Source organism: Octopus bimaculoides, chromosome 2 (genome assembly GCF_046866305.1).
Source record: "Octopus bimaculoides isolate indiv1 chromosome 2, ASM4686630v1, whole genome shotgun sequence".
Classification (NCBI taxonomy): Eukaryota; Metazoa; Mollusca; class Cephalopoda; order Octopoda; family Octopodidae; genus Octopus; species Octopus bimaculoides.
In genome coordinates this window covers 94,376,672-94,392,166 of record NC_142929.1, presented here as the reverse complement: position 1 = coordinate 94,392,166, position 15,495 = coordinate 94,376,672, and the positions used below count along the sequence as shown (strand labels likewise).

Genomic DNA, 15,495 nt, shown 5'->3' with positions numbered 1-15,495 from the left:
TCTCCTCAAACATTTCGGTATACTGTGTTCATTAAAGATAAGAGATATGTAAGTCTTTGTTTTTTTTACCAAGGAGCTCAATACAGTAATTAAGAATACGAAACTAAAGTTAGTAGATTGTGGTAACATAAAATGAAGTAGTAATCAATCCTCAAATAACTAACAATAAAATTCACGAAGAGATAAACATTGTTAACCCATATTCTTGGTATATTGATGAAGTGTTTATTCCCTGTAAAGTAGCCGAAGAAATATCATATCAATTCTTTAAACAAGTTACCATAAAAATTTGTTATAATGATGTTCGCGATTATACAGAAAGTGTTGCCTGAAATTGTCATAATGATTATATTCTAACGGTAGTACAAAGGGCTTAGAATATCATTAAAACCATTGCTCTGAGTTCTGAAGAGATAGAAAAAGGATTTTTCTGCAATGAAAAACAAATATATTCCAATAAATGAAATCGTCTCGAAGTTAAAATATAGCAAATCTTTTGATAAATAAATTGATGGCTCTTTCACTGAGTTTGTATGATTATATACGTTCCGTTCAAATGTGACTAAGAAAAAGCCACTCAGCTGATGAAAGAAGACTTAAATATACAATTGATAATACATATCATGGTAATTAGATTTCAATATGGAAATATCTGAAGCATGAAGGAAAATATAATTATCAACTACATATTTGTCATAGTAGTTCCATAGATAAAAAAAAGTATATATTGGAAAGTTTTACATATTTTTACTGTTCTAGTGATGGCTTGAGTCTGTACTCCTCGAATCAGCTTTCTCCTTTCTGGTTTGAGAAGCCTAATTTCTCAAGATTGGTATTCAGGCAGTGAGTTACATATCCATGGGCCCCAATAGTTACAGTTATAAACCTTAACTTGTAATCAGCATAGAGTAACTGTAGATTTCTCAATAGTTCAGTATAGGTATTCTTTAGCTTTATGTATGTATGCATGTGTGTGTGTGTGTGTGTGTGTGTGTGTGTGTGTGTGTGTGTGTTATGATATGCTAGATTACTCTTAGTGCTAATGGTAATGTATAGCGCGCACAGATATCACAAACTCTTAAATAAAATAATATTGAATGTTAGCTCTATTTTTACTGAAAAACTTGCAATTTCAGTAGCGATGATCAACAGAAAAAACTACGCAAATTGCATAGTTCCTCAGACACAAACAGGTCTGAGCACGAGGTCTTTATCACTGTAATATCACTCTTCCATCAATAAAAGTGCCTTGATAAAGGCGTCTTCATCGATAGACAGAGGAAATAAAAATGACATAGACAAACAGACAAATATTGGATAATTTATTAGACATACATGCGCGTACGTGCGTGCGCACATGCATGACACACACACAAACACACACACACACATGCAAAACTCCACTCTTCACTGCGAACCGTTCCAAGAGTAATCCATGCTCTCACACAACAACATATTTGATATTTTATTTACATTAAGTTATTATTCTGGTTTTAGAGGGGCACTAGTCAATTTGGACCAGGGTGGACCATCGCTATCTGGTGTCTGTCCTAAAAGCTGTCAGTTTCGATTCCGTCTTCAGGGGCTGGATCACCACAATATATAGTGGCATCTGTTCGGTTGTCAAATTGAATGGCCACCTCTCGGAACCGTTCAGAATTGAACGCTTGGTACGCCAAGGATGCCCCTTCACCCCGCTTTTTTTATATATTTTAGCTTTAGAACCCTTGCTGTGAAGGATGGGGAATTGAGGGTTATCCCGCTGGAACTAAGTTACATGAGAGTTGTGTATGCATACGCGGATGACATCACTGTCATGGTGTCGAAGATCATGGACAATTTCCAAAAGTCTACAGAGGGACATTGCCCGTTCGAGACAAGCTCTTCAGGCATGGAAGTGCCAACAGCTGAACCTGCACAAGGTGCTTGAAGGAGGATGAAACCATCCTGCATGCAATAATTCAGTGTCCATGCATTAGAGAGTTGTGGGATTGTATGGAGCAGCTGTTGTCATGTGTAAGATGAACTCAGCTGTCTGCCAAGTGTATAGTGAGGATCAATGCACCATCTTCCCTTAGCAGAGATGAAAGGCAAATTTTTCTCTGCTTAGTGGCTGTAGCAAAAGAGGTTGTGAGGTGGACCCATCTGAAAGGTTTTAAGACAGGCACGTTTCTATCTGGTCAAGCCCTCATCAATTTCTTCAGATATAATTTAAAGAGGAAGGTGAGGGCAGAGAGGGAGGTGCTGCCTTCTAGTGTGTTTATCTAAAAGTGGTCGACAGTGGCAAGACTGGTGAGACTGAATGGAACTATTCTGTATATGTTTTTCTAAGCAGGAGGAAAGAGACTGGAAAAGAGCACTTTCTCATGCTTTGGAGATAGCAGAGTAATCGGGGACCTTCGTGTGGGGCTTACCCCGGATTACCGTAAGTGGACTGCCCCGATATTGAGGATTCTATTTATCTATTTATTTATTATTAATTTCTCTACTTTCTATTACATATCCTGTTATATCCTTTAATGTGGTAGTATCTCTCCTTGATTGATGTTAACCCCACATGTTTTTGTAAGTTTTATTTTTATGCTGTAACTCGTTCTTCGATATTGTCCCCCATGTCTTGGGTCCTTGTGACCAATAAAAGAAATCATTATTGTTGTTATTATTATTATTATTTTATGTTTGACTTTTGTTTTGCATTTGTACAAGTTGGATCCAAGTCTCACCCAGAGACCTCAAGAGACAACAAGATAGAAGTTCATGTAGGTGTTATGCCTAGGGTACCATATATTTGGATTTGTACAGTTTTGTTCAAGTGAATGTTTAAGAAACCATAAGAAAATTATGTGTTTGCTTTAAAATTTGAGATCACATAGACAGTATTTTACGTAGGATATGGGCAGTTCCCATGAACACTATCTTTTGAACTTCAGCCATTTTGGGGTTTCCTGGAATCTGATCTAGGTAGTAATCAGCCCGTTTCGCTGTCATTCCCAGGGCACCTATGACAATAGGTATTGCTTTCGTCTTCAGATTCCACATTTTGCTAATTTCTATTTCAAGATCTTTATATTTGCTCAGTTTTTGGTAGGTCTTGACAGATACGTTTATATCGATTGGGACAGTCATATCAATGAGGAGGCATGATTTTTGTCTGAAGTCTTTCAGTATGATGTCTGGCCTATTTGCGTCTATCTTTCTGTCAGTTTGAATGGTGAAGTTCCAGAGGAGTGCAATGTGATCATTTTCAAGTACTGGGGGTGGTTTGTGTTCCCACCAGTTTTTATCATGGGGCAAGTCCAGGTTTTTGCATATTACCCAGTGAATATATTGTGCAGCTCTATCATGCCTGTTGAGATACTCTGTAGGCGCAAGCAGACTGCACATGGAGACAACATGATCGATGGTCTCATTTTGTTGTTGGCATATACGACATAATGGGGAGCTGCCGTTCTTTGATATGTTGGCCTGGTAGTTCTTTGTAGGTAGGCATTGATCTTGGGCTGCTATGATAAACCCCTCTGTTTCTGATTTCAAGCCAGAGGCCATTAACCATTGGTGGGTAAGGGCTTTGTCAATATCTGCATTATTCGCTCTCTTTGGGTATTTGCCATTGAGAGGTTTTCTATGCCATTTATTATTATTATTATTATTATTATTGTGGGTGTTGTTGTTGTTGTTGTTGTTATTATTATTATTATTATTATTATTATTATTAGTAGTAGTAGTAGTAGTAGTAGTAGTAGTAGTAGTAGTAGTAGTAGTAGTAGTACTATTATTATTATTGAGTGACAGAGCAGTGCATGCCATCAAAGTGACACTGGGGTAAAATATACGAAGCCCAGTATACCCATCATGACTACCCGTCTGATAAGGGTACACCAGCCACATGCATCACAACCATATGTACGCGACATAATGATCTCATAGCAAGATAAACAGCGCATAACCTTGCAGATGGGACCCAGTTAAAATTTTCTTCGGGTCGAGTAGCCCATCCCGCTCAAAAGGTCCCTGAATAAGGGTTGTTTAAGGATGCTGAACAAAACACCTATGTTTCCAAAGGTAAATTATCTAAACCCCAAAGAATTCCTCTCAACACATGGATATGATGCTCCCCCACTAATTCTGCACGTGATCAGAGATGCACATATCATCAGCCACTAAGGGACATGCTCAGTTGGTTAAGGTCAAGCAAATTACACCAAGACAAAACAATGTACAAGATAACATTTCCAAACAATTAAGATCAGATGCCATGAGAGACACTGTCTGGTACTGCATCAGGGCAGTTGTTGTTGTTGTTGTTGTTGTTGTTGTTCTTCTTCTTCTTCTTCTTCTTCTTCTTCTTCTTCTTCTTCTTCTTCTTCTTCTTCTTCTTCTTCTTCTTCTTCTTCTTCTTCTTCTTCAAGACGGAGAGCTGACAGAATTGTTAGCACGCCGGGCGAAATGCTTAGCAGTATTTCGTCTGCCGCTACGTTCTGAGTTCAAATTCAACCGAGATCTTTCATCCTTTCGAGGTCGATAAGATAAACACCAGTTACGCACTGAGGTCGATGTCATCGATTAGTCCTCTGCCTTCAAATTCCAGGTCTTATGCTTTAGTAGAAAATTCATTATTTATATTATTATTATTATTATTATTATTATTATTATTATTATTATTATTATTATTATTATTATTATTGTTGTTGTTGTTTTTGCACAGCTTCTAACGCTGGAGATTTACTGCGGTGCCAATTGTTCACTACCAGTGAACTAAGGTAACACCCCTTATTTTTCGAGCACCAACTGGAGCAATTCCAAGCAGTGCTGTTTTCTTCAAGTGCTCCACCCTTATTGCAGCCCCTATTTGTTCCATGTACTTCTCAAGAGTTTTACGCACTGTTCTCAGGGCTCCGACAGTTATTGGTACCACTACGACCTTTTTCATCGACCACAACTGCTTAACCTCCCAAGCTAACCTATCATATTTATCGTCTTTTCTTTCTTCCTCATCACATACCTTGTTGTCAGCTGGGCATGCTATATCTATGATCCAGCATTGTTTGCTTTCTTTCTCAATTAACACTATGTCTGGCTTCCTATTCTCTATCTCATGGTCGCACTGAATCATAAAATCCCATAGGATCTTTGCATTATCATTTTCGATGATGCCTTCGGGTTGATGTTTGCACCACTTTTTTGCTCTGTCAAGTCCATAAGTGTCCAATGGACAATCCTTGTTATATTGTCATGACGTCTCTTATATTCTTTCTGGGCTAGTGGCGCACATTGACTGGTAATATGCCATATGGTTTCACCATTTTGTCCACAAATTCTGCACTTATCACATTCTGCTGTGTTGTCTATTCTGTATTTGATGTAATTGGTTCTTAATGCTTGCTCTTGGGCAGCACGGATTAGAGCCTCCGTTTACGGTTTCACTTCTAGTCATCCATAGCCATCTTTTTTCTCTGTCTGTCTTTTCTTCAACATCCCTATGAAATTGTCCATGCATTCTTTTCTTTATCCACCTATTTTCAGTTTCATTCATTCATTCTCAAGTACTTGCACAGTGCTTTATCTTTGCAATCTTCCATCCTACACAAGCCTGGCCTTCTTACTTCCAATAGCAGCATTTTGTAGCATTTTTTACATTCCATGCTATGTTGTTTTCTTGCTCTAATGCTGTGTTCGCATCCAATCAGTCTTCCTCCCTCTCTTTTTCTTGGTTCATACAGTGTTTATGTCACTTTTTGGGTGGAGTATCCCATATCAAAGTCAGCAACTTCCTTGTCTTTCTTTCTAAGCTGTTTAATTCGTCTATTGTCCGTGCGATTACCCCTGCTCCATATCTAAGGAGTGAAACCGCCCTTGATAGCTTCAATTTTGTTCCGTTTGTTTAATTTCGACTTAAGGATCAGTCTCAGTCTGCGCAAGTACTCCACCTTAAATTTTTCTGTCATTTCTTTCTCCATCAGTTTATCCATTTCCAAAATCTCCAAGTACTTATAGTCCGTCTCTTCTATCTGCTTCATAATCTCCCACGACGGTATCGCTAGCCCAACCCTACATTTGATTCTGCCTCTCTTCACACCACACTTTTTCAGTCCGGAATCCATTCTGATAAAAGTATACACCGTATGAACGAGAGAACTGACTTAGGATTCCTCTTTACCATAAAGTTTGAGGTCCATGACATGGCTAAGTTAGTTTTCCTCCTCTTGCAGTCTCTAAGTACAGTTTTGTCTACAAGGAGTTGGTCCTTGGTACCTCTGCACTTACGCTTGCAACCCTTCTGCTCATGTGGCAGGACTCCATTTTTTTCCAGATGTCCGTACATTGACTCTACGATAATTCCAGTCAATAATTTCCACATAAGTGATAAGCAGGATATTGGCCTATAATTGTCTACCGTATTGCTTTTTTCGATGTTTTTCAAGCACAGCACTGTCCTACCCATTGTCAGCCACTCTGGTGTTACTTGGTCGGCATTTAACAAGGTGTTGAGTTGTGCATGACGTTCATCAAATCTTTTGATCTAGTAACCTTGAGCTCCATCTGGCCCCGGGGCCTTCCATTTTCTCATTTTTTCGCTGATTTCCTTCACTTCCCGATCTGAAATGGCTAGTTCTGCCTGTTTTGGTCAAACTACTGTTTGTTTCAGTTCTTGCAACCATTCAGCATCCTTCTTGTGCTCCTTGTCTTTGCTCCAAAACCTTTGACTTCCATTATTATCTGGTATCAACTTTTCATCTGTACACTCTCCATTTATTTCTTTGTAGAATCTCCTCTGGTCTACTATGAATAACCTATTCTGGTGGTAACCATTCATTCTTTGGTTGTATCTTACCATCTTTACTTTCTTTGCAACGAGGTGCTGTTTCACTTCCTCCATTACCACTTTCAGGTCCTTTCTTTCAATATTATATTTCTTGTTCAGTGCCGTATTTTTGTTCGCTTTAAAGCTCCCCCTTTTCTTTTCGGTCTAACAAGAAATGCCTTTCGAGAGCATATCTAAACCTGCCTGTATTCTTTTTTTCCACCATGGATCTTTTCTTTTGTCACTCCCATTATATTTCTTTTTCTTAACATGAACACCCACATTTTCTGCTACTATAATACTTACTGCCCTGATCAAATTATTTGTTCCTGTGATGTTTTTGTTCTGATGTATTAGAGAATTTCATTGACATTTTTCGTTTCTTGGTTCAATTTCTACCACTCAACCTTTTTAAGGTTGCAAATAATGTTGCTATCGTTCTCCTGTAGCCTTGCCTTTATTCTGTCGTAGATTGACTTTTGCCTATCTGTCATGTCACCATTAGTTTTATTGTCTTCTTCGAAACCATCTATTTGTCTTCCATTCCTGTGGTTTATTAGAGATTTCACCTCTCTTTTCTTCTATGAGATTACTTTTATCAGTAGGAACTGTATTTTCATCGTTCCCTCTGCTGCTGTTTTCCAATACCTGTCTTTTGATAGCTTCAAGCTCTACTTTCGTGAACTAAAGATTTTTTTCTTATTACTCTAACTTGATCCCATAATCTCTGTTCCGTAAGTTGAAGCAATCCTCTTTCTCTCCATTGATCATACTTACGTTATCGGTATCCCCTAAGATGAACACCACCTTCGTTCACGGGGTTGCTCAGGTAGTAACACTCCATGACCACTGTATAGATATGTAAGTTTCTTAACTTATTTTGAAGGAAATTTTAAATACTCACAGGAAATTGTAGATATTCCGGTCTTTGAGAATTATTTTTCAGTTGTCCTGCTGGGTTGTATTATTATTCTAATTATTATTATTATTATTATTATTATTATTATTATTATTATTATTATTATTATTATTATTATTATTATTATCATTATTATTTATTTATTTATTTATTTTATTGAAGTGCGTGTGTATTCATCATTAGTTCGTTTATTTTATTCAATTGTATGAAAATTGAAGCATGTCTTTGACAATTCCGGAGCGTATTAAGCCTATCTTATGATTTTTGACCCACCTTGTATATTATTATATGTGTACATATATATGCATGTATGTAATATATATATATATATATATATATATATATATATATATATATATATATATATATATATATATATATATATATATATATATATATATTTGTGTGCGTGTGTGTGTATGTATGTATGTATGTATGCATGTATGCATGTATGTATGTATGTATATGCATGTATGTATCATGTATGTATTATATGTTTGTATATTTCGTCGCCGGTAGTATTGGAATCTACGCGGTGAGACCTCCGATGGGCTAATTGGAGTTACTTGATCCCGATTGTCAACGAACAGATTTCATTGTGAATATACCTTATTTTATAAACACATTGACTGGATCTGTTTGAGTGCTGCTGAAAACAATCTGGCAGAAATCATTGACTTCACTCACGACTATATATGAATACGTGAGCATAAATATAAATTTATATGAAAAAAAATCTTTGTTAACATCACTCTATAAAAATTCATATGTAATATTTCGTAAAAGATTTATTTTTCAAAATCCTTTAGAACATCTGTGCATAAGGTAATCTTCTACAGATATGCTCTATGAGTTTATTTCATATGAAAATTTCTAAAGTGGATCTCTGTTAAAAGAGGCCCCAGCAAACTTTTGAATATAGATATGTATGAAAACTAGTGATTATCGAAAGGGAAAATGTTTACAGAATTAGCAATAAAATAGTTTGATTTCGTGTGTGCATATGCGCACGCGCGCGCGCGTGTGTTTATTCAAGGTATGAATAGCATATAATTCGTATGCTAGCTGTGGCTTTACCAGAAAAAATTTAAAAACTGTTCCGTATTATATCAGGTAAAGGTCAACTGTAGATCATCTTAAAGGCTGTATTACGTGTGTTTTTGCAGTCTGTTGATATGTACGCTGTAGCTAGCGTACATGCAGTCAGATACACACACACACACACACACACACACACACACATACACATATGCATGCACATACGCACGCATGTTTAAATACATACGTGTGACTTCAGATCATTTCAGTATTCAGTTATATATTCTCGTACACATACACATATTCATGCCTACTTACATTTGCATATGCTGCATGCATGTGTCCATCCATCCATATATACATACGTACATGAAAATATATACACATACACATAAACTTGAATGCATATACATGTGTGTGTGACTCTGTGTGTACTCACAACCACAACGAAAGAGTGAACAATCAAAAGAAAGTAACACTCAACATGTTTGATTTGACTCACAGTGATTTAATAAAAGTTAAACTCACATTCACGTTACTTAAAGTTTCGGTGATGTATGACACATCCACCTCATCACATATCCGTAGAGGGAGAATGGAGAGAAATAAAAAGGAATTTGAGATGGCTTCTAGATATTTAGGCCTCCATTGACTATTTCAGATCACATAGTAGTTTTTGCCGTCATAGTCTCATCAGATATGTTATTCTTAGGCTGCGTGATGGAGCTGACAGGATACTGGCATCACTCTATCAGTTTTTGTGGGATCACACACGCATATGCAACAACATCAGCTCTGTACATTGGATAGTGCACACATAAAACAATATTATTGCATTTTTAAAAAAGATATCTCTCCATCTTACAATTAGTTGTTTTGAGGACATTTCTATATTCGTAAGTTCAACACGGGGTCCTTTAATTGAATTACTCTTCGAACTGTAACACTTGTTTAAACATTGTTATATACCCAAATATAGAACCGATAACTCCTGATACGCTGTGTTCAGCATGACTCGAATGGATGCAATCAGTATGTCCGTAAGAATGTTTCAGTCACCATATGATCAATTATTCAAAGATCACGACTGATCCAAGTTGTAGCCTGTACCACTCAAACTTGAATAGATATTATTCTGTTGTACGTAACAGTATTAATTTTGCAGAATTGCATTTCACTCTAGTGTAATATCATAGAAATGATACATAGAAAAATATGTATTATATTTTTACAAGAGTGATGACAGTGACTTCGAAGTTTCAGCCTGCTAGCTTTAGCCACTCTTTTTGTAAAACTTTGATAAATATGTGCTTAACAAAATGTATTGAGTAATCCATCAGTTTAATCTAGAAAGGTGTTTTTTTTATTATAACTCGACATAAAAACAAACATTAGTACAGAGATAAATAGATACACACACAAATACATATATACACGCCGCAGGCATAGCCGTGTGGTAAAGAGTTTTGCTTAATAGTCATACTGTTCCTTATTCAGTACCATTGTGCAGGAACCTGGGTAAGCATCTTTTATTGTAGCGCCGTCTAAATAACATTTTCCTAGTGGAATTTAGTTTATACAGGTATATAAATGTATCTATGTACTCATATATTATGTATTTATATAAACTGCATATATGTCTGCATATGTACAAGGTCTGTCCAAAAGAAACCGAACTTTTAGACCACGTCACTTAGTCAACAATCTATACGTACTAGAACGGATATATGTTTAGTGCACTGGGAGATTTGTGCAAATTGAACAACGGAAAGCAATGTATTTGTGCAAAAATTATGTTGCAGAGATTTTTCGGACGTTGCAATAGTCTTATAGAAATATTCTATTGAACCGTACGCAATGTCACAAGTGATGCCATTATTTCAAATCGGGATGAATATCTACCAAAGACGATTCTAAATCTAGACGACCTTTTTCGTAACTGTCAACGAGTACATTACAGTAGCTGTAACCCGTTAAAACAGTCTCTTGACAACTTGTGAAGTTTCTATAGTAAGCAACCTTAAAAATTAATGATAGAGGTATTTTTTTAAATTGAAGAAATATTGCGTTTTCGCAAAATTTGTGTCGCACCTGCTGACAGATGAACTAAAAGAGAACTGAGTCAGTCAGTCAAGACTATTTTCAACGTCTGTCTGTTCGTGGATACTTAGTGAAAAGTGTCATAACAAGAGGGGAAATATGAGTGTTTGGCTACGGTGCGATGTTGAAAGGAAAAAGGCAGTCGTCGTAGTGAGTTGTGTCAGTGTCACCGTAACTAAACAAGCAAAAACAAATTAAAAACAGAGCTCGCCAGAGACGTTCAAATATAACGGTGAAGCTGATTATTTTTTGGAATCGTTTATCCTAAAGTTGTTCCATGTTGCCAGTCGATCAGTAAACATTTATATGGATGTTCTGGGGCGTTTGAGAAAGGCAGTGGCATCACTATAGCGCAGCATTACCTTTTGGCCATGCAAGAAACGACTCTCGTCCCTCAACCGACTTGTTCTTCGGATTTGCTCCTGCAAATACATTTTTTGTGCCTAGAATTGAGAGCTACCTTGAAAGGTTGTCGATTTCAGACTATTGAAGTAATCCAAGAAAATTCGCTTCGAGAACGAACTGTGCACTACTTCTGGAGACGTGTTCCAAAAACAAAAACAGTAGTTGGGAGTGGTGTATCAACAATGGAGTGAATTATTTGAAAGAAGACCATTCTGATTTAATAACCTTTTTTAAATTTTGGAACGCTATAGAATAAACAGAACATCAGATATAACTTTTGTAAATATTTAAGATCTGTTATTGATTTAGGTGTGCAAACTGATACAGAAAGGCGGCCATGTATACAGAATGAACGATGCACAAGTCCCGTACGTCGTTATCGGAAACCAATGGGTTGGCTATGATGATATAAAAAGTGTTATAAACAAGGTATTGTATATTTCAATAGTCTATACTTTTAATTATTTGTTGTCGAGGAAATTAAAGTTGTAATGACAATAAAGCAAAATGTCAATAGCATAGTACCTCACTGCTAATATTGAAAGACCCACAGCAGTAGACCAGATCTCATCGACGGTTCAACCATTTATGTAAGTAAGCTTCTGGGTAACCAATACTGTTGTAACATGCCCTACTCAGTACTTCTTCCAGTGCTGCATACCAACTTCTGCTATGAACTAATTTATATCACTCATTCTTCTTCCCCACGTCCAACCACACCTAAAGTTCCAGTCCAGCGAATGCAGCGAAGCCTCTACACTCAACCTCTACTGTCCACAATTCCATCCGTTTTTTTTTGCACCTTTTCACTAATTCTACATGCTAATGCATGTAGAATTATCTTTCGTCTGTTTATTTGAGATAGTTAATGCCTCACATTTGCGATGTCTTTTCTCATCATTGCACCCGTAAGATGCGCCTAGAAGATGATTACATTACCTAAAAAGTAATAAATGAATTCGAAGGTTCATGCTTCGACGATACTTTAGTGTTAATTGTGAAACCTATTACATATAGAATTTAATTTGAAAATATTAAAACATGTATTTATGTTTTTCAAGGCTAATTATGTTCAAATCGGTGGTTATGGCGGCGTAGGAGTGTGGACATTGGCCTTAGATGATTTTTCTGGATCGTGTGGAAGTGGAAAATATCCTCTGATAAGCGCTATCAAAAATGCCTTCAGAAACTAAGATCTCAAGGAATATTACAGTTGTAATATTACTCTTCAAGTTATTTAAAATAAAAAAGGATTTGTTTCAAAAATAAAATATAATATTAAATCAGGTCTAAATTTTTATTACTAATCAAAAACTTAGTTTTTATCTAGTGACAAAATTATAACAGACGTTCTTTTACAGCCATGCGGAAGGATTAAATTGTATGAAGTTATCTGTTCACCGGAGAAAGATATCGAGAATGGTAACAAAGTATTTGACAGAGAAAAGCGATTTCGTATAAACCTATCTTCATTCCAAGCATGTAGATGTGTTATCTTCATTCCAAACACCTTATATGCAGAGGAGAATAACTCTTGCAATAATAATTGCCGTGTGTTCTACAAAATATATTATCATCAGTATATAAAAGGTCCAGAATTACAATCTTTGGTTTCGCTGCTTACCTGGAGATAAGAAATGACAAAAGATTCTGTTACCGTAAATGTGGAGAAACGGTATATTAAATTAGATAAATGTTGCAAGGTGAATGCTGAACATGTTAGATATCGATTTCTGTGAGTGCGCTGTATAGCTCATGTTATGAAAAATCAGTAAAAAAAAATCAGGGAAAGAGTTCATAAAGTGAGGCATTTAAGATGCTCTAAGAGAGTGAAACGATAAGTTCCTGCAATATTTGGTGAATTTTCCTGACGAGATCCACAAAAATAATATATTGGAATCTTCTGTCACTATATATACTTCTTGTGTATTTGTAAAATAGGCAAGACTGTATGAAATGGTCTGCAACTCCGGTTGGTATTCAGACATAATCCTTTCTCAGAGGGGTCGTTGAAGAGCTTTACATATCAAACATCTTCCTCGGTTACTGTTGATATTGTTGGTTTTGTTATTGTCGTCGTCACCGTTGTTTTGCTTAAGGTCATCTCCGATCAAGTCGACATGTGATTAACGGCGTTCCAGCCAGGTCAATCCAACCCTTCTCACGGTCATTACGTATCTAGGACTACGTTATCCGATGCGTTCTCTCCTTTTCAAGATAGCAAGTTGTAATTTGAAGAAAATTTGGTCGCCATTTCTAACAGATCAAGCAACTACTTAGAGGTGCCATCGTTAGTTTAGTTTTTATCAATGTTGGTAATAAATATTCGTCTTTTAGAGGAATAATGAAATTAGGATACGTTGGATATTCAAAGAGTATACATTGTTTTCTAAATGGTTCTTTATATTATATTCAGTACAATAGAGAAGCAAAGTGTATATTGTTATAAAGCATACTTCCACTCAAGTTACGAATGTGATACATGATACAGAAGGACCCTGTTTTTTTTTGGGGGGGGGGGGTTGTGTGCTGGTAGTTAATAGTAATCGAGATCTCTGTGAAATACGTTGAACAAAATTCTGTTAACCTATCAACACAGAGAAGAGAATCACATTGTGCATGTGCTTGCAGTACGTTGGCTTTGGACACTCAGCTAAGAACATAACCTGTTGCAGTTAGTGGAAGACACAAATGACATAGCAAGCTACAACAGACCGATGGTTTGAATTGATATCCTTGTACGTGACTTTTCATTACTATGGACCAGATCAAGACTGTTGTTGCTATACAGAAACTGATTTATAGAGAAATAAAGCAGCCTTTAACCATTTCCCAACGCTATGAATCAGTGCATACATTAAATGCATTATAGCTTGAATCAACTAGTAAAGAAGTCACTAAGTACAATAGTCTCAGTATGAAGAATATATGGGCTCAGTATGCTGATAGCTGTTCTCCGACATGGCAGAAGAGAATAGGTGTGTGCGAGTGTGTGTGTGTGTGTGTGTGTGTGTGTGTGTGTGTGTGTGTGTGTGTGCGTGTGTGTGTGCGTGCGTGTGAATATGTGTAGGAGTAACAATGAACTATGCATCACCTTGAGTACAATCTCAACTGTGAATAAATATATAGTTTCCATAATCGCATTGAGTAATAAAGGCGGAGCTAAAAAGGCATTTTTTACACAGATTTTCAACATAAGTTTTTAATTTTGAATAATGCGCTAAAAATCAATTTATAGCACGTTTGCCGATCCCATTTTATTTTTTACATTCATTGTTACAAATCGATTTTCTTTGGCGAAGTCCTTTAGAAACAAGAATGTTAAAATCTCAAGCTCTAAAATTTATGTCTTTAGGCTCTGCAACGCACTTCAAATCTCGAAATGATGTGAAATAAATAGACCTTTCGACTTTGCTTTCTTTATTATTTTTAATACTAGGTCACCGAATATATGTGCCACATGAGGTCTAGATTACACACACATTAAAATAAAATTAGGTGAAAACCAATTTTTGATTCTTGACACATTTTGGTGATAAAAGTAATTAACATTTCCAATTTGTTCGAAATAATTCCATGTAACTAAATAATGCGAATCGGTCTAGGGCATTCTTTTTCGTTCCAGTAATAAAACCAATCAATTTTTTTCGTAGACGAGAATTACCATCTCACTCTCGAATAAAGAATGGAACACTCAAAGATTTGTTGTTTTGGAAATTTCTAAAACGACATAATGCTAATTGTTTGTTACGTTCAAAATAGCTAAAACTAAACAACTGTAATTGATTATTGCTGTATTACCTTTCAATTTGAAGCCCTTTTTTCTATATCTCGAGCACCGGAATTTTTTCTCTTGATTCGATTCGACTCCCAATGAAATCATCTCGACTGTTCTCACCACAAACATTAGAGGATGCTTCTATCACGAATTTTACACATCTCTCCATAGCTTAGGTGTGGCACGGTAATTTTTCCAGTTGCGTCAAATGCTGTTGTAGACTAATGGATATCATGAAGGTATTTTTTATCAATGCTGAGATTGTTTCTGTCTACTGATGGTAAGACCGTTGGACTTTGATTAAATTTCATAACATTTAGTGTTTCACATCGTTCCATTCTCTTACCAATCGGCCCAAGAAATCCACGAGGCCCGGTAGTTTTTCCGTCGAGATCGTTAATAAGATGGCATAAAGGAAGCTCATTTACGTGGAGCTGAGGTACAAACCAATGT

At 36.4% G+C, this 15,495-nt stretch overlaps 1 protein-coding gene across 1 annotated transcript in view; it reads left to right on the top strand.

Annotated features, from left to right (window-relative positions):
• LOC106874265 (chitotriosidase-1) overlaps window positions 1–12,550 on the top strand; it is a 35,661-nt gene extending 23,111 nt beyond the window's left edge. The window contains exons 8-9 of the mRNA XM_089347191.1: window positions 11,574–11,693; window positions 12,326–12,550. Of these exons, the coding sequence (XP_089203317.1) occupies window positions 11,574–11,693; window positions 12,326–12,457 (252 nt within the window). The 3' untranslated portion in view covers window positions 12,458–12,550. The remainder of the gene's footprint in view (window positions 1–11,573; window positions 11,694–12,325) is intronic.
• Window positions 12,551–15,495: the final 2,945 nt, after the last annotated feature.